This window comes from Phyllostomus discolor, chromosome 6 (genome assembly GCF_004126475.2).
Source record: "Phyllostomus discolor isolate MPI-MPIP mPhyDis1 chromosome 6, mPhyDis1.pri.v3, whole genome shotgun sequence".
Classification (NCBI taxonomy): Eukaryota; Metazoa; Chordata; class Mammalia; order Chiroptera; family Phyllostomidae; genus Phyllostomus; species Phyllostomus discolor.
In genome coordinates, this window is record NC_040908.2 from 76,921,566 (window position 1) to 76,945,187 (window position 23,622).

The window sequence follows — 23,622 nt, forward strand, 5'->3', positions numbered from 1 at the left end:
GACTAGGCCGGCACCACCATTTATCACATGCATCACATGCATTGTTAGCCTCAAGCTTCACTTCTTGAGAGTAGTCCTTGCCTTACTTTTTGCCAGACTCCTTGGCAGCTCCACCTCCCACCCAGATCCTGTGAAGACCCTGGACAGATGTGTCCCAACAATGGGGCTGGCTCCACAGTTCTCCCATCTAAGACTTCCTTTGGCTTATAAGACTGCAGGAAGAGGAGCCTGAGAAAACCCACAGAAAGCACAGTAAAGCTGCATCCAGGCTGCATGATCCTGTCAGGGGATGAGTGGCACCACTTTTACCTCTTTTGGCTCGAAGAGGCACTGGGAGATCTGTGCTCTTGGTCTCCCATCCAAGATTCTCACTTAACTTGGCAAAGGGTACTAGTCAGAAGCCTGTTCCTTTGAATACTAGTCCCAGGAAAGATTTGGGCACCCACTCTCCCAAGTACTCAGTGGTTGCTACTGTAGGACTGGACCCAGCTCCACACCTCGCACTGCCCACCCTCCTCCCTCTGGTAGGTACACTGCGCTGAGGTTCTGGCTGGCCAATCTGATAAACTCACTTGAGTTAGGTGTGCATGGAGTCCTAGCTCTGCTGTTACTAGCTGAGCAACTCACAATTTTATAGGTGAACTGTTGGGAACCACCCTGCCTGGTTTCAGAAGCTGTAACCCCCTCATGGCTAAGGCTGAGTGAGTGACCTTGGGGCCATAAGCCACTAAGGAGACAAAGCTTATCTCCCTGGCAGGGGCACCACCACTGCCCCCCTTTTACTTCACCCTGCCTGGCCCCCAATGCATGATTGGTTAGTCAATGACAGGTAAGACTCCTCAAGGGAGTGATGACCTAAGACAGGCACAATCAGGGGGCTCCCCAGGGAAGGACTTGGGGGACTATAGAAAAAGGGGGTGATGGACCCTCACGCCTCAGCTTTAACAGAGCCTGAATCCTGAATCCTCATTCTGTCTCCAAGAAGTCTCCTAATCTCTTGGCTGCCTTACTTCCCCTGCCTGATTTAAGCCTGAAACAATGGCAGAGGGCGGTGCAGCCCTGTGCTGGAAAGGGTGGGTTCCACGAGTGATCAAGCCTAAGAATACATAAAATCCTGTGAAACCTGCTGTGCTAAGAGTGCTCTCAATTAAATGATAAGGATCCAAGCAGGATAATGAGATTGTTTCCCAAAGTTTTGTAGCCTTTTAGCTAACAGACCCTGACTCAGAATAAACCCTTATAGTTCTTTGTATGTTATCTATTCTTTGATCCTTACTGTCTGACAACGATTGATGAGCTTTACCTGTATTCCTGTACAAATTGAATCCAATAAAAGCCCATTGAGGAAAAGGGTCTCAGCCCTTCTCCTCAGAGAGATTGGCCACCTTTCCTCCCCAAGCAGATCATGTCTTGGTACACTAATTCTCATCTGTGGCAGCTGGGTGAGGGGGCGGTGCCCTGCTGACGCCCCCCCCCCCCCCCCCCAGTGAGCCACATTCCTAAAATGGCACATAATCACTACAAGGAGCCAACTAAGCTAATTTATATGAAGGCACTTTGTAAAACCTAAAGTGCCAGAGAAATGAGGACTCACTGTAGGTAGATTACCTCTCTCAGTTGTTTTCACATACTCACAAAAGCCTCCAGAGGAAAATAAAGCATTACCTCAGTGTTTCTGAAATAGCTGACCACCTACATCTATTTAACAAGCTCCCAAGGGATTCTGATGCCCCCTGAAACTTGTCAGCTAAGTGACTATAATGGTGGAATTGGAGGTACTATGACAGCACAGGGTTGGAAGTTAGGTTTGTTTGGAATGATGGCAGGTGTAGACTTTGCCTGTGTGTAGGATCAGCATGAACTCTCAGGAAATCTTAATTCTCATCCTCATGTCCTGAGACCACAGGCAGAGTGGTGCCCCAAAGCCCCCTTACTGCAGGGGACAGGCAGGCTTGGAAGTGCTAGTCCCTCCAAAGGAAGATCAGAAAAACACTCTAAGTCTTAAAAATATTACTTTTTACAAAAGTATTGTTTTTGGCTATTTGAAAGTGAGTAGGGAAGGTATATGATGTAGGGACCCCACCCCCAGCAATAAAGGCAGACACATAGGGTAGTACATGCCTTCACCAAGTAATTGCCTCCCTCACCTGAAGGGGTTAGGGCTTAGAGCTGAGGTGCCATATTGTGCAGGAAGGCAAGGAGGAAAAGGCCTGGGGGGGAATGCCTCCCTTCCCTGCCCCCCAACGCCCCCCCTGCATGGCTGAAGTTGGTCCTTGACTACCCACTGACCCCTAACTTTGACCATTGCCAAGCACGCCTGGCTCACCACAACCCTCCAGCCTGCACAGGTTCAAGGGGCAGGATCAGCCTGTTCTGAAGGTGCTGGGAAGCAGAGTAAGAGGGACTGCCCTGTAAGCCTCTCCAAGGCCTCTGAGGAAGTATTTGATTCTCCAGGTTGCCTTTCCTAAAGAGTTGGGTGCTTTGTGGGACCCCTGGGACTTTCCCAGGCCCTGAAACATAGTGGTCTTCACCTTACCAAATTCTTACCATCCTTCAGCCTCAAACCATGTGTCCTCTCATCCAGGAAACTTTCCGCAATAAATTCAGCTTGTACATCCCTTCTTCTTAGAAGTCCTCCAGCATTTGGTCCAGCATTTCATATTATAGCCTCCTTATATTGGAAGATACTGTGGAAGTGTAGAGGACTTCAAGACGTCTGGCTTAGTTGTCTCAGATTCATAGATGGGAAAATGTCTGCACTTTTTACTAACAGTAACAATATAACAACAGCTAACACAGTGAACACTGTGGGCTGGGCACTTGAAATGTATGAATTCACTTAAGTCTCACAATTAAGCTCATTTTATAGCTGAGAGAGCTGAGGCAGAGAGGTAAAGTAACGTGACCCAAGACTGCACAGCAAATAATAAGCAAGGCCAGGATATGAACCATGGAAGTCTAGTTCCAAAGTTTTCATTTTAACTCACGCTGTCTTAATATATCTCCTGCTGCCTGCTACTGTCTGGCTTGCTTCTCTTCTCTTCTCTGTGTACGTCTCCTCTTCTTCAGTGCAGAAGGTTTGTCTTATCCTTCCCTAGTAACAACCCCCCTCCCCCCTGCCCACAACCTCTCCCCACCACATAGTGGCTGAGCATACAGTAGGTACTTTAGAAGGTGTCCCATGATTAGTCATTGATAGAATACAGAACACTTCTCCTGACACCAGGTGGCAGCATTGCATTAGCCAAAAGCCAGTCAAGTAAGAATTGAAACTTTTATTTCTGGTAGAAATGATAAATACTTTGCATTAAAAATCTGGAATTCAAGTTTTCCTCATACTTCACGCTCCTCCCTTCCTGACCAAGAACCCTACAAACATTTCTGTTTAGATGGGGAAAGGTGGTGCCTGCTCTTGTAGCCAAGTCTGGGGAAAGGAACAGGGGATCTATCTCAGAGCTGGGAGGTTCCTACCTGCCCCAGTGAGGCCTAGGAGGCCAGTGATAAGTAGGATGCATTGTGATCTGGTATAGGGGCTACAGCATCTGTCCCAATAGCCCCCTCTCTGGGGCGATAATGCCCTCCTTCTTGGGTAGTTGAAAGTACAGAGTGACCAGCTTCTTCCTGATGGTTAGGGAGGGGTTTCATGTGGGGAGGTGGGTAAAACAAACAAAGACACCTTTTGGGGTCTAAATCTGTAAAGAGTTAAATAAGAGAATCACAGGACATGATAATTTGGTTGCTTGAAAGGGGGGATGAAGGAGGAGAGGAGGGGTACAATATAGAGAACCACCTTTTCTTCTGTCCTCAAGAAAGGCACACAGTGGGAGTGGGAGCTGCCAAGCCACATCCCGTTTCACAGTTATGAGTGATGGGGCTAGAGGCTCTGGGATTAGGGGAGGGGAGAAAGGGGGAAGAGCAAGGGAGGGAAAGGAAAAGGGGGGGTGGAGAGCAGGGGAGAGGATAGGAAGGGAGGGGAAGGAGAGAAATAAGGCCTCTCTGGGGCTGGGAGAAGGAGTGGTGAGCCTTCACCCCAGCCTGGCTAGGGATCCTCATCCCAGGGACACAGCTGCCTCTGGGGCATGTAGAAGTTGAAGCTGTAGCTCTTCTGGCAGCTGCGGATGCCACATTTGTAAGGTGCCAGCCGATCCCGGCTATGGCAATACTTGAGCATGCAGGGGTACCAGGCCAGACTCAGGCCATAGTGACAGACACAGGGCATCCCTCGGTCCTTCACCTGCCCGCAGCGAGGTAGCAAAGCCTGCTCTGTGTCCTTGTGCAGAGTCTTGAAGATGGAGCTGTCCACACCTAAGGGAGAGAGGCAAAGGTCAAGAAAGGAGAAAGGGGGTATCCCCTAGCAAGGAGCCAGGGCCATTCCATGCATGGGCTTTTTAGGTATCCCATCACCCCAATGAGCTAAATATTCTTATCCCCCTCTCACAGATGAGAAAAACAGCCCACAGAAGTTTAACAATCTATCAGATAGTAAGCAGTAAAGTTAGAACTGGAACACAGGTCTGTCTGACTTCAAGGCCTTAACTTAGTCATGCTGCCACCCTACATTTAAAAACATCACTATACTGGATTGTGACAGAATAAAGGCGAGGGGAAAATAAATAGGAAATCAAGACAAGCTTCTTAAAGGAAATGATATCTGAGTAGGACTGGGCAGAAAAAGGCCCATACAAACACACTGGGAACTCAGGATGGTCAGGGCAAGGAACAGATACGAATGTGCACTTGAAGGGTACTAGGCAGACAACAGCGACCTGGGCCTTGGCTCAGCTCAGTGGCCACAGGGTACCAGTCTCTGGGGGACAGTATCAGGTTTGCAGCTCAGTCTGGGGTGCAACCACTGTGTGTGTGTGTGTGTGTGTGTGTGTGTGTGTGTGTGTGTGTAAGGTTTGAGAGCTCTTTTGGACATCTCTAAATCCAAAGCCACACTAGAAGGGGCAGACATTTCTCTAGTGTGCAGCCAGCTGAGCAGAGGGACCAGGGACCTGAAATTGGAATGGTGACATCTCCTTGTCCCCTCTATACACAGAACTTGAGGACAGCCCTAGGAAAAATACCAGGAGATCACCTGGCAGTGAGGTCACACAGGCCAGAAAGGCAAAGATCATGCAAAGATAGGAGGAGGCCTCAGAGATCTTTGGATAATGATGTTGGCACGAGAGAAGGAGAGGAGAAATAAAGGAGAGGAATGGATTTCTAAGAGGTGGTGGTCAAGGTAAGTATGTGGGAATGGGAGTCCTTGGGCCCCACCCAGACCCTGATGCCTGTGCCACCTCACATGACAGAAGATTCTCTCTGTGTTCCCATTAAGGTCAGGAATGAGATAGGATTTGCCTGGGAATCTCCCTCCACAGGGCCCAGCAGAGCCATAGTTCTATGTGTCCCTACCTGGAGGGTCCCTTTCACCTGGCTGACTCCTCTCACTGGAGAGCCATACAGATGTCCCTTCCCTAATTAATCCCAGCCTGGTTCAGAGATCCCTTCCCTGAACCCCACATCTTATCATTGCATTCTATCATATTTGATATGATACAGCAGTGGACAGCACCCAGCTGACCTTGCTCCAACCAGAACTTGACATCCTGCTGGCGGGTGTAGATGGTGTCCACTGCCTCTGCACACACATTGTGGAGATGGGGACTCAGCAGGCCCCCCTGACTGAAGTTTACAGCGATATCCAAGTGCAGGTGCTCGAGGCCCCTCACCTCTTCAGCCTGACGCACTGCCCGTGGATTTTTCTGTGGGGAGGAGAAGAGCCACTCCCACCAGGTCTCAGAAGCCTTCTTGCCCATTTCCCCCTGATAACTGAGAGTCAGACAAGCCCAGGCTGGTTGTGTTTAGAATCTTGGGACCATCTGCAAGGTGGCAGTCAGTCAAAGGGCACCCAGTTCCCACTCCTACTGGCAGAGAAACTGATACCCAGAGTATAGTCAAGCCTTTTTAGCTGGCTGTCTTTGGTGGCCCGATGAAGAGTTCAATCATGCTGCTGGGGTGACTGTTGGATGTGGGTTGACCAGGCAAGCTGTCCCAGGGTAATTGACCTCTGGGGTTCCATACTTCCCAACATTCAGGAAATTGAGTATCTCTGGGAGGGGCAGGCACAAGGAGAAGGGCCTATGGCAGGTAGGGTTTTGAAGGTGAGGTAACTTGTCCAATGTTACCCAGATAATGAGGGTGGCACTGGATCTGAAGGCAGATCCAACTTCAGAATCTAAGCCCCTAGCCTCCATCATAAATGGGGACAAGCTAACATTAGGAACTGGAGGAATATGGGAGTTTGGGGGTTCAGTGCCAATTAAAGATCTGGGGCTGTGAGGTCAGGTTTAGCTGGAGCAAAGTCAGGGGGTTCAGGACGATAAGGTGAGAGTAAGGTACCAGGTATGAGGGCTCAGATAACATGCTGGGTGGGACACTGAGCCTGGGGTGGTGTTCAGGCTTGGAGCCTTGCTGGCTGCAGTGATGAGAACTCTGGGGAAGAAGCTGGGAGAGGGCAGGCCCAAGGAAGGCACTCACCTGTCGAAGCTTGGCCATGGCCTCACTGGGGATGATCTCATTGTGGTGCAGCCGGGTGACAAAGCAGAGGGCCTGGAACTGACTCTGACCCTTCTCCAGCTCCCCCAGGATCAAGGCCCGGAAGATCTTCACATACTGATGGAAAAGGGCAGGAGGACAGGGACCAGGTGGATATGGGTGGGGCCTCCCTGCCAGCCCACCCAGTGCTCAGCTCAGGCCCTGGAGAGGACATGTGCCTGGATACTGCCCTGCAAAAGACACCTCCCTCTTTTTGGTCTAGGATTTTTAATCTTTCCCACTTAAACCAGTGACTTAAAAGAATATAGCCCAGATGTGTTGAAGCCTCCTGGGGGGCTTCGAATTCACAAAGTGAACTGCTAGAAAGCTTTTCAAAACAAAACTGTTTCAAAGTACAGAACTTCACCTTCAAGGGAACAGCACTGTTTGGGCACCTGGTTTGCTTATGGCTGATACTTCCCCCAGGTGGCACCGATGTGTCATACTGATCAGGATGGGTCAGGGCCACTACAACCACAGGACCCAGGCCTCGTGCAGGGACAGGTTGTACTTTTTACAAGTACAGATTCCAGAGTTTCTTTTGCTGACATTCTTATTCAGGTTTGGGAAAATGCCTAGCTATTACTGCTCCTCAAAATTCCTCCCAGACTTCTGATCAGCCAAGCCACTCAGGTAGAGGTGGTGGGGGCAGGACAGGGTTAGGAACAGATGCTAGCACAAGCTGCCTTCAGCTGTTGCTGCCTTCTGGAGTGAGGGAACTGGGGTGGTTCACCTTTCCCTTCCCTTTCTACTCCCCTTTCCTGATGGTGTTACTAATGGCATTACCAGGAGGCCAAGTGCTCCTTCCTGTTACTGACTCACTACATGAATGGGAAAGGCTGGAGTGGGGCCATGGGATGGGGTCTCCTTCCCAACTGACTCCTGGAATCCTGTGCTCTGACCCACCTGCACCTGAGGTGCCTCCCTACTCTCACCCATCTCTGTGTCTTGCCTGACTGCTCCCAGTGAAAAGTTACCAGGTCCTGGTCAGAGGTAATTTAATCTGTCAAGGTCCCCCTGCCTAGGAGACACCCTGGTGACAATGATGGTTCTCTTCTTGGAACACCAATGGCCCTGCACTGGCACTGAGAGTGTAAGGTCATCTATCAATGTATGTGCCAGTGTAGCTCATCTATCAATGTATGTGCCCTGGCCTCAATCACTAAGACAGCCCCCATTCAGTGGGGTGCTCACTGTACACCTGCTAGAGTGTAAGTGCTCTGAGAACAGGGTATAAGATACCTCTTGGGTTCCTGGTATAGGCAGTGAGGGGCAGTGATTCCACCCCAACTCTGCAATGTATTACCTGGCACCCAGGTGTATCTCTCAGCTTCTCTAAGCCTCATTTGTAAAATGGAAATGAGAATACATTTACCTGACAGGGTTGTGATGAGGACTAAATAAATTAGTGTGGAGAGCACAGAAGAATGCCCACACAAAGTAAGTGCTCAGAAAGTACCAGCTGTGGTGCTTATCATCATTGCAAGTGATCAGCACATGTCACAGGTGATCTGAACAAATGACTGCTGTCATTTCATAAATCCTTATGTACTTCTGAAGTCCTTTGACTTTACAAAGATGTTTCTCTTACTTCCTTTTACTGTGAATGCCCTCTGGAACAATGAGGTGGGGAAGTGTATAAGGAGAATTTCCACCAATATTATAGAAAGGAAAACTGAGACTCAGCTGGTGAGAAAGGTTCTATTAGGTTCCTTACTATCCCAGACTTGTGGAGAAAGTGAATCAGAGCTTGGGTTCATCCTAGCTTCTGCTCAACAGAATATCTGTTCTTGGGCTACATGTCTGGAGTCTCCTTGCCCCACCAGCCTGGCATCTGATCTTCCACTCCCTTGAGGGGAAACTGGAGCTAGTACACTTTAGTACTTTTCACTCCAGGCTCAACTCCTGTCAGGTGAGACTTGATACCAGATTTCTACTCCTAGGGTATTTTCGGCAATAACCCTTTAAAAGAACCCTGTCTGGAATATTCATGACCCTTTTAAAAAAGTATTTATTTATTTTTAGAGAGAAGGGAAGGGAAAGAGAAAGAGAAGGAGAGACACATCAATGTGTGGTTGCCTCTCATGTGCCCCCTACTGGGAACCTGGCCTGTATGGAATGTGCCTGGATGGCACATTCCCTGACTGGGAATGGAACCAGCAACCCTTTGTTTTGCAAGCTAGCACTCAATCCACTGAGTCATACCAGCCAGAGCTTCATAATCCTTTAAAAGAACCCTGTCTGGAATATTCACAGCATCTTCTCAAACCCACCTCCTGCCAATACCCTGTATTTTGAGAGGTGCTGGGTGGTCCCAGTGCTCGGGGACATCACCTGCCTGCCATTAACAGAAAAGCATTTATTTGAATTCTTAGACCAGAACAGAGGGTGAAAGAAATCTGAGTTACCCCCCTGCATCTATATTAAATAAAAATATCATCCACAACAACAACAAAATGCTACCAAAATGGGAACACAACTGGGGGTGAAGAGAGGGAACAAGGATTTATCATTGAAAAAGAATGTTCCCTCAGTTTTTCCCATTTATTTGGGTAGGACAAAGATTTATTGAAGTTTACAACTGGAAGGGACAAGTCATTGTTATTATGAGTAAAAAAAAGGGTATATTGTCCTGTTTAAAATCTTTACAACAAGAGGTGGGAACTATGATTTCTACCAAGTTTAGAATGGGTAACTTGCTCAGGGTCATGGGACTAAGAGAAAATGGAGCCAGAATTTTAATCCAGTAATCAGACTCCAAAGTCTGGGCTCTCTTCACCAACCACAATGTGTAATTGCCTACTAGATCAATTTGTCATATTTCCTTGATGCCTGGCTAGAGAAACTGAAACTCAGGCCCAGAGAGGCAGTGCTAATCTGCCCTTGGCCATGCAGCTGGCAAGCAGCAGAGCCAGAATAAGATCCCCCTTCCAGCTGTGCTTGTCTACCCTGCGGTGGTCTGTGAGTCTTCTGTATACCTGCCTGCAGAGTATAGCAGCTCCCCACTCACGGTTCTAACTAATAAACAACAGCATCTGACACAAATATTGGAGTAAGATGAGGAAGGACACCCTCCTAACATGCCTGTCTGCCTGTCCTTTAGCCTCTTTAAACCCTGCATTCTCCAGTTTTCTTAGTCCTATTTTTCCAGAAAACTATATTTTATTTGCTGGTCCATAGGAGGGCATGGGCAGCCCTAGTTTCTGTGTCTCTTTGGCTCCACCAATCCTACCAGTGCCCCTCCCACCTTCTATTCCCTACACCTCAGAGTCACTGCTAAGGTTCCAGGGGTCCCTTTTTCTATAGCACAAGGAAAGGGCAGGGGAGAGGCTCCCCTACTTCAGAGACCATCTGGACAGATGGAAGCCTGGCTTCCAGGCTTCCTCCTCACTAGAGAGTGCCCTGGGATGATTCACCCAGATGTGGCCTAGCACCCAAGACAGATGGCATAGCTGAGAAAAAGCCCATGTCATAGGGCTAGAGGTAGGGTCCTCAAACTCAGCACTAAGGCTACAGCTCCCAAGAGAGGATATTTCTGTATGTCTCTTTCTCCCCTGACTCCTAGAACCTGCAGCTCACCAAGTACAGGCCACCAGGAATAAATGTACACTACAGTACCAGGGATAAAATCCAGGCTATGAAGAGGGTGTGCCAAGTGTGCCATGGAGAGAGAGAGAGAGAGAGAGAGAGCGCGAGCGAGCGAGCGCGAGCACACGCAAGTGAGCCTCTGCTAAAGTCCGCTGTGGTTTTCAGTAAGAAGGGATTAGGTATGTTCTAGGAGAGCACAGTAGTTAGGAATAAAGGCTCGGAAGGCAGTACTACCTGTGTTCAAACACTTTTTGCTGATACTAGCTATGTAACCTTGGGGGATTAACTTAATCTCTCTGTACCTTAGTTTCCTCATCTGTAAAATGACTAAAACTAGTAGTACCTTCCTCAAGGGATTATTATGAAGAAAAACTGAGTGAAAGGTTTCAGAACATAGTGGGCTGATCTCTTTAAGTGTCTTTATTATATTGTTACAACCACTGGCCCTGTTTCAGCTGTGATCTGTTCCAAACCTGCAGAGGCAGGAGTAAAAATTTTTCTCTTAGAGATGCACCTGAGACCCAGAGAGGTCTCAGGTGACTGCTCTAAGGCTCAAAAGTAGTCAGCAAATCAGTGGGAGGGCATTGAATAGCATTACCTGGGCCATGTCCTTCCAGCCACCAGGCTGGGCAGGGGGGTGGGCAAGACTAAGGCAAATGCCCCTGTCTTCAAGAGGCTCATGCGAGGTTAAATTCCTACAACCAAAGTCAGTGCCTTATGATAAGTCCTGGGGTGAGTTTTATGCTAAGTTCTATGTGGCAAAGGATATATGGAGGAATGGTTTTTGTTTCTTTAATGAAGGGACTTGAAGTAGGGAAGGGAAGACTTCCCAGGAAAATGTCAGTGGTCCTTGGCAGTCAAAGGAGGAAGGGCCTTCCAGCCAAGAGAGAGGCAATTACAGAAGACAGGAAGGTGTGAGGGTCTCAACGCCTCAACCTGACACATCCCTCCACTCTACTGGCATTGGATCTGCCTAAAGCCCTTCACATGCTCCTTTTGTCCTCTCTATAAAGTGTACCCCCCAGAGGCTGGCATCCTGGTCTCTACAGACAGCTCCTCTTATGCTCCCTGAGCATTGAACCAAAAAGCTGGCAGTTCCCAGAATGAGCAAAGTCATGTACCTTTTCATAAAGCTGATTCCTCTGCCAAGGATGGCCTGTCTCAATCTGCATATCATCTGCTTTCCCCATTCATAGGTAGGCCACTGATCCATAATCTTTGACACATGCTGTTTCTCCAACAAGCAGTTGCTCCCAATATCTCACCAGTAGCAACCAGGCTTCCCAACACCTTCTCCTGCCCCAGGCTCACATTGTACCCCAGTAGCTCATTCCCATTCCCCCACACAGATGCTCATTATGAGCATATTTTCTCTCTTACAATCCCTCCATGGAGCCCCCACCTCACCTCTTTCTCTGAGTCACATGCAACAACTCTCACAGACCGTCTCCCACAGTCTCCCACACCGTCTCTCTCTCACTGAGTTCCCCCAATCTCATACACAGCCTCTAATTCTTCATCTCACACACACCCTTTCTCACCAGTCTAATAAGCTCTTCACACATGATGTCACATGCACCTTCCTTCAGTCAGTCACACACCCCTTCGTATGTAGCATCTGACACACACATCCTCTCATAGTGCATTACCTCAGCTCCAGCCCAGTGAATCTCCTCTCCTCCTCTACACTTTGTACCCTCCCACTCCCTGCTGCCTTGCCCACCACTAGCTCCTAGCTTCCTTCCCACTCTCTAAGTGCCCTTCTCCAGAAAGCCCATCCTGGATAGGGTGGTGAGGCTCTCCTGTCTCAGACCTCATTGCTGACCCAGCTTTCCACCACAAGGGAACCAAAAACTAAAGGGGCCATGGTGGCAGCACTGCCCTTCCTTCAATGCCCCTCACAGCCCATTGCTGTACCACAGTTATTGTACAGCCTAAGCTGGAGGCCATCTCTCCAGTGTTCTCATAAAGCAGCTTGCCCCCACTCCATTCCCAAATTCCTCCTTGCTCTTAAACTGCTGGGAGTTTATCCTGCCATCTTTGTCTCCTTTCAACCACACCAGAGTGAGTGATTCTGAGGCCTGGGCTAAGTCAATTTAAATATTCATTCCTCTGTTCCTGGCTGGGAACTGCTTTATGGCTAGAGAAGGGGCGAGCATAGAGAGCCAGCCAAGAATCGATGCCTTCCTAACTCCATGTTGGCTGCCTTGTGGGAGACACAGGTACACCTTGGCTGCTCTGCCCAGTATCCATGGGGGAATGCAGTTAACCCAAAGCAGGCCAAGCACACCCACAGGCCGATGCCCAGGGACTTAGGCTACCCCCATTATGAGACGTATGTATACCCTCAGGGCTAGGCTGGGGAGAGAGGCTTCTTGTTACAGGGCAGTGCCCTCTGCCCTCTTCCACTACCCCCACCCCCAGTCTCTAGTGCTCTGTCAGCCAAACCCAAAGGTCACCACTGTCCTGAATGCCACGGAAACAATGTGAGGCTTTATGTGGATCATCTGTGCCCCAATGTCCTGCTGACTTAGGGCTCCTAGGATGGGGATCATAGCTCCCTCTCACCCAGATTCCCAGCTGCAAAACCTCCCTTCCCCCTCTCCTTTATTGGAATCCCCAGTGGGGCAGCAACTTAAACATTTGCCAACTTAAAGGATGGAAGCTCCTAACAATGCTTTAGTCCCTAGAGCAGAAAAAAAGGAGCTAGAACAATCTGCTTAACAGGGCAAAAAGAGCAGAAAGGAAAGTCTTGCCCAGGACTGGACTGGCACCACTATTTCACTTTTCATATGCCTGTACTGCTTCTGCTTTGCAAAGACCTCTTACTTTTCACATTAAGGCTGCAACCATCATACTACTGGCCCTCTTGTGTTCCTGTCATGTCTGATCCTGAGGATCAGAGAGATCATGGCTTTTCAAGTCACACGGCCAGTAGTGGGCAGGAAGATGTATGCAATGTACTCAGTAGTATCTGTGAGATCTGTAAAAATGGTCCCCACAGCTCCGTCTCTCCACCCCCACTCTCTAGAGGCCATGGAAGGAAGGAGGAAGGAAGGGAAGAATCTCAGGCACAGAGATGGCAAGGAGTTGATATTCACCAGGGGTGACAAGCTTGTAAAGAAGGGACCCAGCCCAAGTTTGTATAGAGGAAAGTTACTCTGGATTTGTTTCTCTGCACCAAGGCTTTTTTCAGCCTACCTACGTCTTCCCTTTCCAATATTGAGGTTTCTTCATCCTTCTGGAAGGAGCCTACTTAAATTCCACAATATACACAGGAAGCATCCCCCTAATCCAGGATCATTAACTCCTGGATCTTGTCAAAGTCATTTCATAGCTCTGAGCCTCAATTTGCATATCTGCAAAATGGAGGCAGTATCTACCTCATGGTGCAGTGGTAAATATCAAATGAGCCAGATGTATGACAGCAACTAACAATGTGTGATATGAGTGACTACCTGATGAGGGAGATCCAGATACACACAATTCTTATCTCAAGGCTGGACCCTCTGTCTTCCTGTGGAATCAGAGTCTTTCTGGGTTTTCCTTCCTCCTCCTTCACTTTCACTTCTACCATCACCACTACCATCTCTCGGCACCCTGGGAAACCTAGTGGGGAAAAACCCCACTTCTTCATTTCCCTACTTTCTTTCAAGCAGGCCACTCACTTGTTCCCAAGGGTCACTTTTCACTGCCTGATCTGGATCTTTTGCTAGAACTCCACATGGACATAGGCATTAAGAAGGGGAAGGGATGCTTGTCAAGCTCCAGGGAGCACATCTGAAACTTTGGGCAGGGCTACTGATCCCAATCTATGGAGAAATTCCTCAGAAATGGCAAAGGAACTGCATTTAGACCCAAGGGCCCCATGGACATGAGCTGGGTCATTCCTCCCAGTGACTTCTCATAAACTCCTATGAGGAAATGCTTTGGACTCTAAAAAGGTTAGGTCTCTCTTGAAAGCACCTCTGCTGTCCTGTTTCCCAAGAAGACATCCTATCCATCACATGCCTCTATGCCAAATTGAGGGGACCTAACATAGACAGGGTAGGGGAGACTGGACTCTAAAACCTTCTCCTGCCTGATGTCCATGTGATATGATATCCTGTGAGAATAAATAGCTCGGCACAGCAACATGGCCATCTGCATTCCACATCTTCACTAACTATATCTCACAGCTGTGCAGCATCCTATGTTGTTCTCCAGACCAGGAGACCCCAAGGCAGAGACTCTGGTGCTTTCTGTACTGTTCCTTCCTCTGGCTACCACTCATCCATCAGTGCCCAGGGCAGGCTCAAGTTTCAATTCCCTTGGGTCCTTTAGAGTGACCTTGAGCTAACTTATACTACCATATGGCTCTCCTTATCTTGGCTCCAGCCAATGATCCTTACAATCCCCTCCTTCCATACTTTTGAAGTCTGCGACTCCTTCCCCCTCACTGCTGTTGTATCAATCAACCCAAAGCAATTCCATATGACTTTCTCACATCTTTATCCCCACCCTCTCCATCCAATTAGCACCAAACCATGCCCGGAACATGACTCATCCCTTCCCCAATTTATGAACACTCAGACTGAGACACAAAGGAGAAAGAAAACTTGGACAGGGAAAGCAACCTGGCGGTGGGGGACCCAAGAAGGCTGTTATACAAAAAGCCATGTTAGGGACTAGAGATGGTGACATGCCCGCTATTAGATATACCCAGTGAGTATGTACATATGGGTATAAATACATCTATAGGATTTGGATTATAAAGAAGAGTACTGCCTATTGAGTGTGTATTATGAATTAAAGTTCTATAGTAAGAGCATGTAGAATTAGGCATAAAGTCTATATGCTGCTTAAACACATTGGGGTTATTGTTGGTAGAATGACAGGTTTCAAACAGGTGACTAAGTTTGGGCTTTACCTTCATTTGACAGTCTAACCTGGTTGCTCTTCCAAGTTCCCTCCCCTTTCCTGAAGCAGCTATGCCAGTGATTCCCAAACTGCACTGCCTATTGGAATCACCGGGGCCTCTTTAAAAAATACTGCCTCCCAGCTCCCACCCTTAGACACTCTGACTTAATTGGCATGAACAGCAGCCTGATCAAGGGGATCTTCCAAAGCTCCCCAGTTGATTCTAATGGACAACAAAGTTTGGGAGCCACTGAGCTATGCCATATCTTTTAGAGTAGCAGCTCAATCTGCCTGATGGTCAACAGCCTTTGGGCAAGACTTGCAGTAATGCACAATGGCCATTTAATAGCTCCAAGCTACTTGAGGAGTTTATAATCCTTGCCTGGACTCCAGGCTATACATCCTACAGTAGATTGATTAGAGTTACTGCTTCATCAGCTTCTCGTCCAGTGTAGCAGCATGGGGAGAGCCAGACAGACCCTGTTGGAACCTTGCTCTTGGCAGAGGCAAACAGAAGATGGGAGGGGCCATAGAGGGGGCTAGGTGGGGTAAGCAAGATCAGCCAGACAGAAGGCTGCAATGCACCCAGCACAAGAGACTTAGGTAGACAGACTGGCAGGACAAGGATGACTGCTGCATGTTCTGTGAGGCTGGCTAGAAATTTGGAGTGTAATTAACTTTGTGTGTCAACTTGACTGGGTTAAGAAAGCTGGCAAACATTCTTTCTGGGTGTTTCTGTGAGGCTGTTTCCCAAAGAGATTAGCATTTGAATCAGCAGAATTTGTAAAGATAGCCCTTACCAACATGAGTGGGCATCATCCAATCTAAATATTGAAGGTGTAAATAGAACAAAAAGGTGGAGGGAAGGTAAATTGGCTCCGATTGAGTTGAGACATCCATCTTCTACTGCCCTCAGACATTGGTGCACCTAGTTCTCAGGCTTTAACTCAGGCTAGAACTACATCAGTGTTTTTCTTGGGTTTCCAACTAGCAGATGGCAGATAATGGGACTTAGGCTCCATAACTGTGGGAGCCAATCCCTCATAATAAATCTCTACCTTCCCATGAACCTGATTGTGCCTACCCCTCATGGGAGATGCATTAGCCCCACCATCTAAGCTCCCAGAGGCCCACTCTATTTGGCAGAAGCTGGGACAGACTGAGTTGTGTGGCTCTGGGGCAGGGGCCACTCCTCCTACCTTCCCCAATCCTGACCAGCACCAACCCCTCATGGAAGATCCACTAGCCCCACCCTGCTGAGCTCAGGCTCCTGGAAGAATCTTGGACAAACTGAGTTGTGCAGCTGTAGGCCGGAGGCCATTTTTCCCTCACAGATCTAATCAGTGTAGAGCCTTCCCTTCATACAGCCAAATCTTGGTCTGTTTGGGACTGATAAACTCTGCCTTACTGTGATGACTTCCTGGGACCCCCCACTCCACCACAAGGGTCTGTGGGCACCAAGTGGGTAGCAGTTAGACTTGGTGTACCCTGGAACAATTGCTGAATGACCTCAGACCCAGCACTGGCACTGAGTGTGAACCTGTATCAATCTGGGAAACAGCACTTGCCCCTACCTGGTGACTCACTGAGAACCTACCTCATGCAACTTGAGAACCACCAGTGGCTCTTTCAGTGACTGTGCCTATAGCCAGTCAACAGGCAGAGACAGATCTCAGGATACCTTGGGACTTCTGCTGATTTTCCCCTGGGCTCAGTGTTGGTAAAAACGAGCCTTAATGAACATCTTGGTTGTTCTTGTGCACACCCAAGCTCAGTGGAGACAGCCACACTGTGGATGGCTTTGTAGCTCCAAACAGGTTGTTTAGGGACAGTCACAAGCAGTATCTGACATTGGTCTGCGCTAGAGCTCTTCCCAAGAGGTCCCAGAAACAACACAGTAGGTAGCCAGCTTTGGGCAACATCACAGCAGAATCCAATTAGCATCACAAGCAGTATATCATAGGGAAGTGTTGACAGGCATCAGACCTGCAGCAAATTCCACTTTGTATGGTTAGCACCTACACAGCAGCTTGTATACTGTGGTTGGGGTTGATCCACACAGTCCACCAGCCTGATGGTCAACCCCATACATGAAAAAGACAATAGCAATCAAGACTCTATTATAACAGAAGGACCCACATAACCCACACAGGGACATTCCTGGAGCACCCAGCTCAGGTGATCAAGGAGACTGTGTCACTGGGTCTATAGGACACTTACCACATAAGGCCACCCTACCAAGACTGAGAGACATAGCAGAACTACCTAAAACATAAAAATTAACACAAAGAGGCAGCCAAAATGGGGAGACAAAAAAAAATCTACCCTAAATGAAAGAACAAAAGCAATCTCCAGAAAAAGAGCAGAATGAAATGGAGGCAAGCAATTTATCAGATACAGAGTTTAAAAAAATGGTTGTAACGACGATCAATGAACTTACTGAAAACTTTAACAATGAGATCGCAAGCATAAAAAGATATAGAAACCATAAAAAAGGAACACTCAGATATGCAGAATACAATATCTGACATCAAGAAAACACTGGAAGGAATAAATAGTAGGTTGAATGAAGCACAGGATCGAATCGGCAATTTGGAAGACAAGGCAGAAAAACAACACAATCAGAGCAGCAGAAAGAAAAAAAGAACACATAGAGGGATCACAAGATGGTTGCAGAGTAGATCTTTCTTGCACCTTTTCCTAGCACAAAACTGGAAATAAAACAAAAGAGGAGGACAGCCACCTGAAATAAATAACCGAAGACTTCCTGAAAAACAAACTTTTAACCAAGAATAGCCAGAAACAAACTAGACTGGTAAGAAGGGCAGGAACATGAAGGGGCCACCTCCATTCCCATGGGTGGCAGGCCAAGCTTAGAGAATGACTGTGGGAGCTTTCCCTAAGATGAGAGGAGCCTGGACCCCAGACTGGGCTCCCAAGCATGGAGCAGCTCTAGTGCCAGGATCAGTGCTCACATAGCATCTAGCAGAGAAGGGTTGGTGGGGGAACTTGGGGGGTAGGTTTGTCTGCTGGGGAGACAGCCTGCTGGAGACAAAGCCACTATTTTTTTTTCTTAAAGGGGCCAAAGCACAGGTTTTGTGTTCACAACCATTCACCTTGGGGTCAGGCAAAGGGAAGGCTAGGTGGACTGGAGTTGCGCCAGAAGCAAGAAGAGTCTGGAGTAGAAGGAACTAGGGACAGATTTCGGGAAGCAGTTATGAGGATATCTGTGCCAAGATATACTTTGATACTGTAGCAGCCATCTTTCCTGAGAAAAGCAAACTCTTCCTAGGGGAAAATCAATTACCTTACCCTGTGAGACACCACTCATCCCAAACTCTGGAATTATGCTTGCCCAATCCTGCATATCTTTTTTGTTTGGTTTGGTTTGGCTTGGTTATTTTCTTTTCTTCTTTCTTTTCCTCCCATCCTGCATCTTAAACCCCTACTGAGGAGACAGCACATACACAGATTTGGGGTATCAGAGACTAGTTTTAGTGTGCAGCCATTCAATATGCTTTCCTGGGAACAAAACTAGAGCTTCCTTATTAAAGGAGAGCCATAGAAACACCTCCTGATTTCTGGCAGACCCCAAATCTGGGCCCCAAAGGCCTATTAGCCTACTTGGGGCTCCATCCTGCAGAGTTCAAAGAAATAATCCCAGACAGACTCAGATGAGGGACTCAGGTGTAGCGGAACAACACACTACCTTCCCTGAAGTCTCAAAAGGCACCTCCTATGGGTGGGTGATCCAGGACTCCCACCCCCCTGCTTCCACCAGAAACCTTCTCAGAAAAAGGTCAGCAACTAGTCTAAGACTGATAGCAGGCCAGCAGGTAGAGCCAGATGGAGGCAAATCCTGTGGTACCTGGGATATTTGCTGACCCACCCTTGGACTCAGTGCTGACAAAAGCCAGCTCTGCAATGCAGCTTGGCCCATCCTGTGTACAGCTAAGCCTGGAGAAAACAGCTACAAATTGTGGATAGCTTGTAGCTTCCAACAGGTTGCTAAGGGCTAAATGTGGACAGCATCTGATAATTGGCTTATATACAACATCAGAGGTATATCCAAAGGGAAAACCCAGCAGGCAGGAACTAAACTCTGCTGAGATGATTTCTGTTATTTTTCATTTAATTTTTTTTCTCTTTCTATTTTTGTTGCTGTTTTTCTTTCAAAACACTTATTTTACTCTTACCTTTGCTTACTCCATTTTTCCCTTCTTCCTTTTTCTTATTTTTGTTATTCTCTTTCCTTGTCCCTTTTTTCCCATTTTCCCCTCTCTATTCATTACTTGTATTAGTTCTCTTACTTTTCTCCTTTCATAATCCCTTTTATTTCCTTTGGCCTTCTCCTATTTCTTCTTTTTCTCCCCCCCCCTTTCTTTACTATTCTATTTCACTTTCCTTTCCTTTGCCCTTTTGTTGTTGATTTTGCTACTCTTGGATTTTTTTTTGTTTTGTTTTGGTTTTGGTGGTGTTTTGCTTTGTTCTATTACAACCATGTGCAAGACATAGTGGGGGCTGAGCCTCTCAGTCAGTCAGCTGGAAGAGATTCTACCAATGAATGGGCCAACAAAAATCAGGCCCAAATATTGGGTTGACCAAAAAGATTTTTCAGTTTTTTTTTTTCTGTACAATGGCTCTAGTAGTATTTAGTTGTCTTTAACTTCATTTGAAACAATTTTATTAGACTGTAGTTGTGACAGCTGTCCTATCAGCATGCACTTAAAAGAAATTATCAGAATTGGTGAATTTAGAGCAGCCATTTTAATAGTAAAGTTGGAAGAAAATACACAACATGTTTGGCGTATTCTGCTTTATTATTTCAAAAAAAGTGAACACAACTGAAACACAAAAAAAGATTTGTGCAGTGTTTGTAGACGGTGTTATGACTGATAAAAATGTATCAAAAGTGGTTTTCAAAGTTTCTTGTGCTATTGACATTTTGGCCAAATAATTCTTTGCTGTAGGGTTGCCCTATGTATTGGAAGATGTATAGCAGCACCCCTGGCCTCCACCGACTAGAAGCCAATAGTGGGAGATGGCCAACATACTCAAAATATCCAAATCAAAAAGTTATTGGTGAAAATGGAGTATGTGTCATTTATTTTAATGCCATTTAAAAACTAAATGGACATTTTGGCCAACCCAGTAACAGAAGAGCCCACATAACCCACACAAAGGACTTTCATAGAGCATCTGACTCAGGAGATCAAGGAGACTGAACCATGGGGTCCCACAGGACTCCTACCACATAAGTCCACCCCACAAAGACAGAGCGTCCAAACAGGTCTATCTAATACATAGAAACAAACAAAGAGAGAGCTAAAGCAGGCAGACAAAGACACAACTTCCACACAAAACAGAAGGAGGAATCCCCAGAAAAAGAGCTAAATGAAATTGAGGCAAGCAAATTATCAGAATAGAGTTCGAAGTAATAATTATAAGGATGCTCAAAGAACTTAGTAAGAACTACATCAGCATGAGAAAGGACATAAAACTATGAACAAGAATCAGCTGGGAATGAAGAATGCAATATCTAATATGAAGAATACACTAGAAGGTATTAAAAGCAGGCTTGCCCTGGATGGTATAGCTTAGTGGATTGAGCGCCGGCCTCAAGCCAAAGCATTGCCGGTTTGATTCCCAGTCAGGGCACATGCCTAGGTTGCAGGACATATCCCCAGTATAGGGTGTGCTAGAGGCAACCATACATTGAGGTTTCACTCCCTCTCTTTCTCCCTTCCTTACCCATCTCTCTAAAAATAAATAAATAAAATCTTTAAAACAAACAAACAAACAAACAAACAAAAGCAGGCTTAACAAAGCAGAGGATCAAATCAGTGATTTAGAAGACAAGGTAGGAAAAAATAACAGTGCGACAAAAAGAAAAAAGACTTAAAAAGACTGAGGATGGTTTAAGGAAGCTTTGGGACAATATGAAACATAACAATATTCACCATCATAGGGATAGGGATAGGGATAGGGAAGGGAAGGGAAGGGAAGGGAAGGGAAGGGAAGGGAAGGGAAGGGGGGAAGGGAAGGGAAGGGGGAAAGGGAAGGGGGAAAGGGAAGGGGGAAAGGGAAGGGAAGGGGGAAAGGGAAGGGAAGGGAAGGGGGAAAGGGAAGGGGGGAAGGGAAGGGAAGGGAAGGGAAGGGAAGGGAAGGGAAGGGAAGGGAAGGGAAGGGGGAAAGGGAAGGGGGAAAGGGAAGGCGAAAGGAAAGGGAGCAAGGGATAGAAAACTTTTTTGAAGAAATAATGACAGAAAATGTCCCTAACCTACAGAAGGAAAAAGTCACACAAGTTCAGGAAACATGGAGAGTCCCAAGCAAGGTGAACCCAAAGAGATCCACACCAAGACACAACATAATTAAAATCAGAAAGTATAAAGACAGCATCTTAAAGGCAGCAAGAGAGAAACAGTTACCTATGATGGAGCTCTGATAAGGCTGTCAGCTGATTTTTCAACAGGCCAGAAGAGACTGACATGAAGTATTCCAAGTAATGAAAAGCAGGTACCTAAAACCAAGACTATTCTACCCAGCAAGGTTTTCATTGAAAATGGAAGGCAAAATAAAGAGCTTACCAGAAGCCCCCTATGAAAGGCGAAAGGAGTACATTCCCACCAAGTCAGCATCACAAGAGAAGCTAAAGGGACTTCCTTAAGAATACAAACACACACACATACAGGTTCAAAGGGCAAAAATGGCAATAAATAAGTACCTATCAATAATTACCTTAAATGTGCATGGATTAAACGCTCCAATCAAAAGACAAAGGGTAGCTGAATGGATAAGAATACATGACCTACATATTTGCTGTCTGCAAGAAACCCACCTCAGAAAAAAAAGATTTATACAGGCTGAAAGTGAAGGAATAAAAAAAGGTATCCCATGCAAATGGAGATGAAAGAAAAGCTGGGGTAGCAATACCTATACCTGACAAAATTAGACTTCAAAACAAGGGTCAAACAAGAGACAAAGAAAATCACTACACAATACTAAAGGGATCAATCCAACAGGAGGATATAATCCTTGTAAACATATATGCATCCAATAGAGGAGCACCTAAATACAAGGTTGTCCAGAAGGTATACATCCATGTAATATGAAAAAATAGAGACACTTATTGAAGAAGATATAAGATACAAAAAACACTATTCATAGGACAATGACACCTCAGTCCCCATCGAAGAAGGCACCCTGGGACCTCACACGGTTCTCCCAATTGCCATCAGCTGCCCTGTTGTACTTTCCTGAATCTCACTGATGGCCTGAAATCTCTTCCCTTTCAAAAGTGATTTTAGTTTTGGGAAAAGGCAGAAGTTACAAGGTGACAAACCTGGGCTGTAGTGAGGCTGAGTCACCTGGGGGACTTGATGTTTTGCAAAAAAAAAAAACTCTGCTGGAGATATGAGGCATGAGCAGGCATACTGTCATGATGAAGCTGCCAATCACCAATTGCTCACAGCTGTGGCCTTCTTAATCATCTGAATAGTTTCCATGCAGGAATGTTCAAGCTTGATGCAAAATTTGATACAGATTCATTGCTCTACTTGCTCAGTCATTTTGAATGTGATGCCCACACAGTACACATGCTCATTCAATGGTATCTACTGCCCCCACTGACTAGTACAGTGAAGTTGTCATTGTTTATGTATGTGCATTCCAGTCCACATTCCTTGATTGCCAGGTGATATTGATGTCATGCAGACCATTCTCATTGTATTAACAATGGCTGGACTTTCCCTGGAAAGGACTCGTATAAAAGAAAAACTTGGAGAACTTAGAGAAAGAGATTAACAGCAATACAGTCATTGTAGGGGATTTGAACACCCCATGTCATCAATGGGTAGATGTTCCAGACAAACAATCAAGAAGGAAACAGGTACCTTAAATGACAAACTAGATTGAATAGATTTAATTGACATGAACAGAACATTTCATCCAAAGCAACAGAATGCACATTCTTCTCAAGTGTGTGTGGATCATTCTCAAAGATAGACCACATGGTAGGACACAAAATAAGTCTTAACAAATTCAAGAAAACTGAAATCATATCAAACATTCTCTTGGAACACAATGGCTTAAAACTAGAAATTAACTGCAATAAAAACTCAAGAACCTTTAAATACATGGAGGCTAAATAACATGTAATAAATAATAAATGTGTGTGTCAACAATAAGATCAAGGAGGAAATATAAAAGTACTTGGAAACAAATGAAAATGAACACACAGCCTTGGCTGGTGTGGCTCAGTGAATTGAGTGCCAGCCTGCGAGCCAAAGGGTTGCTAGTTCGATTCCCCATCAGGGCACATGCCTGGGTTGCAGGTCAGGTTCCCAGGTGGGCGGTGCACAAGAGGCAACCACACATTGATGTTTCTCCCCCTCTCCTCCCTCCTTTTCCCTCTCTCTAAAAATAAAAATAAATAAAATCTTAAAACAAAAGAAAATGGACACACAAAAATTTCAAACTCAAAACCTATGGGACACAGCAAAAGCAATCCTGAGAGGAAATTTCATAGCATAGCAGGCCTACCTAAAGGAGATA

General features: G+C 46.5%; 1 protein-coding gene across 1 annotated transcript in view; it reads right to left on the reverse strand.

Annotated features, from left to right (window-relative positions):
* Positions 1-3,255: 3,255 nt before the first annotated feature.
* Positions 3,256-23,622, reverse strand: part of OAF (out at first homolog) — a 37,963-nt gene continuing 17,596 nt past the window's right edge. Inside the window, exons 2-4 of the mRNA XM_028514834.2 lie at positions 6,526-6,660; positions 5,570-5,750; positions 3,256-4,305 (exon numbers count right to left, since the gene is read on the reverse strand). Coding sequence (XP_028370635.1) covers positions 4,040-4,305; positions 5,570-5,750; positions 6,526-6,660 — 582 coding nt within the window. The 3' untranslated portion in view covers positions 3,256-4,039. The remainder of the gene's footprint in view (positions 4,306-5,569; positions 5,751-6,525; positions 6,661-23,622) is intronic.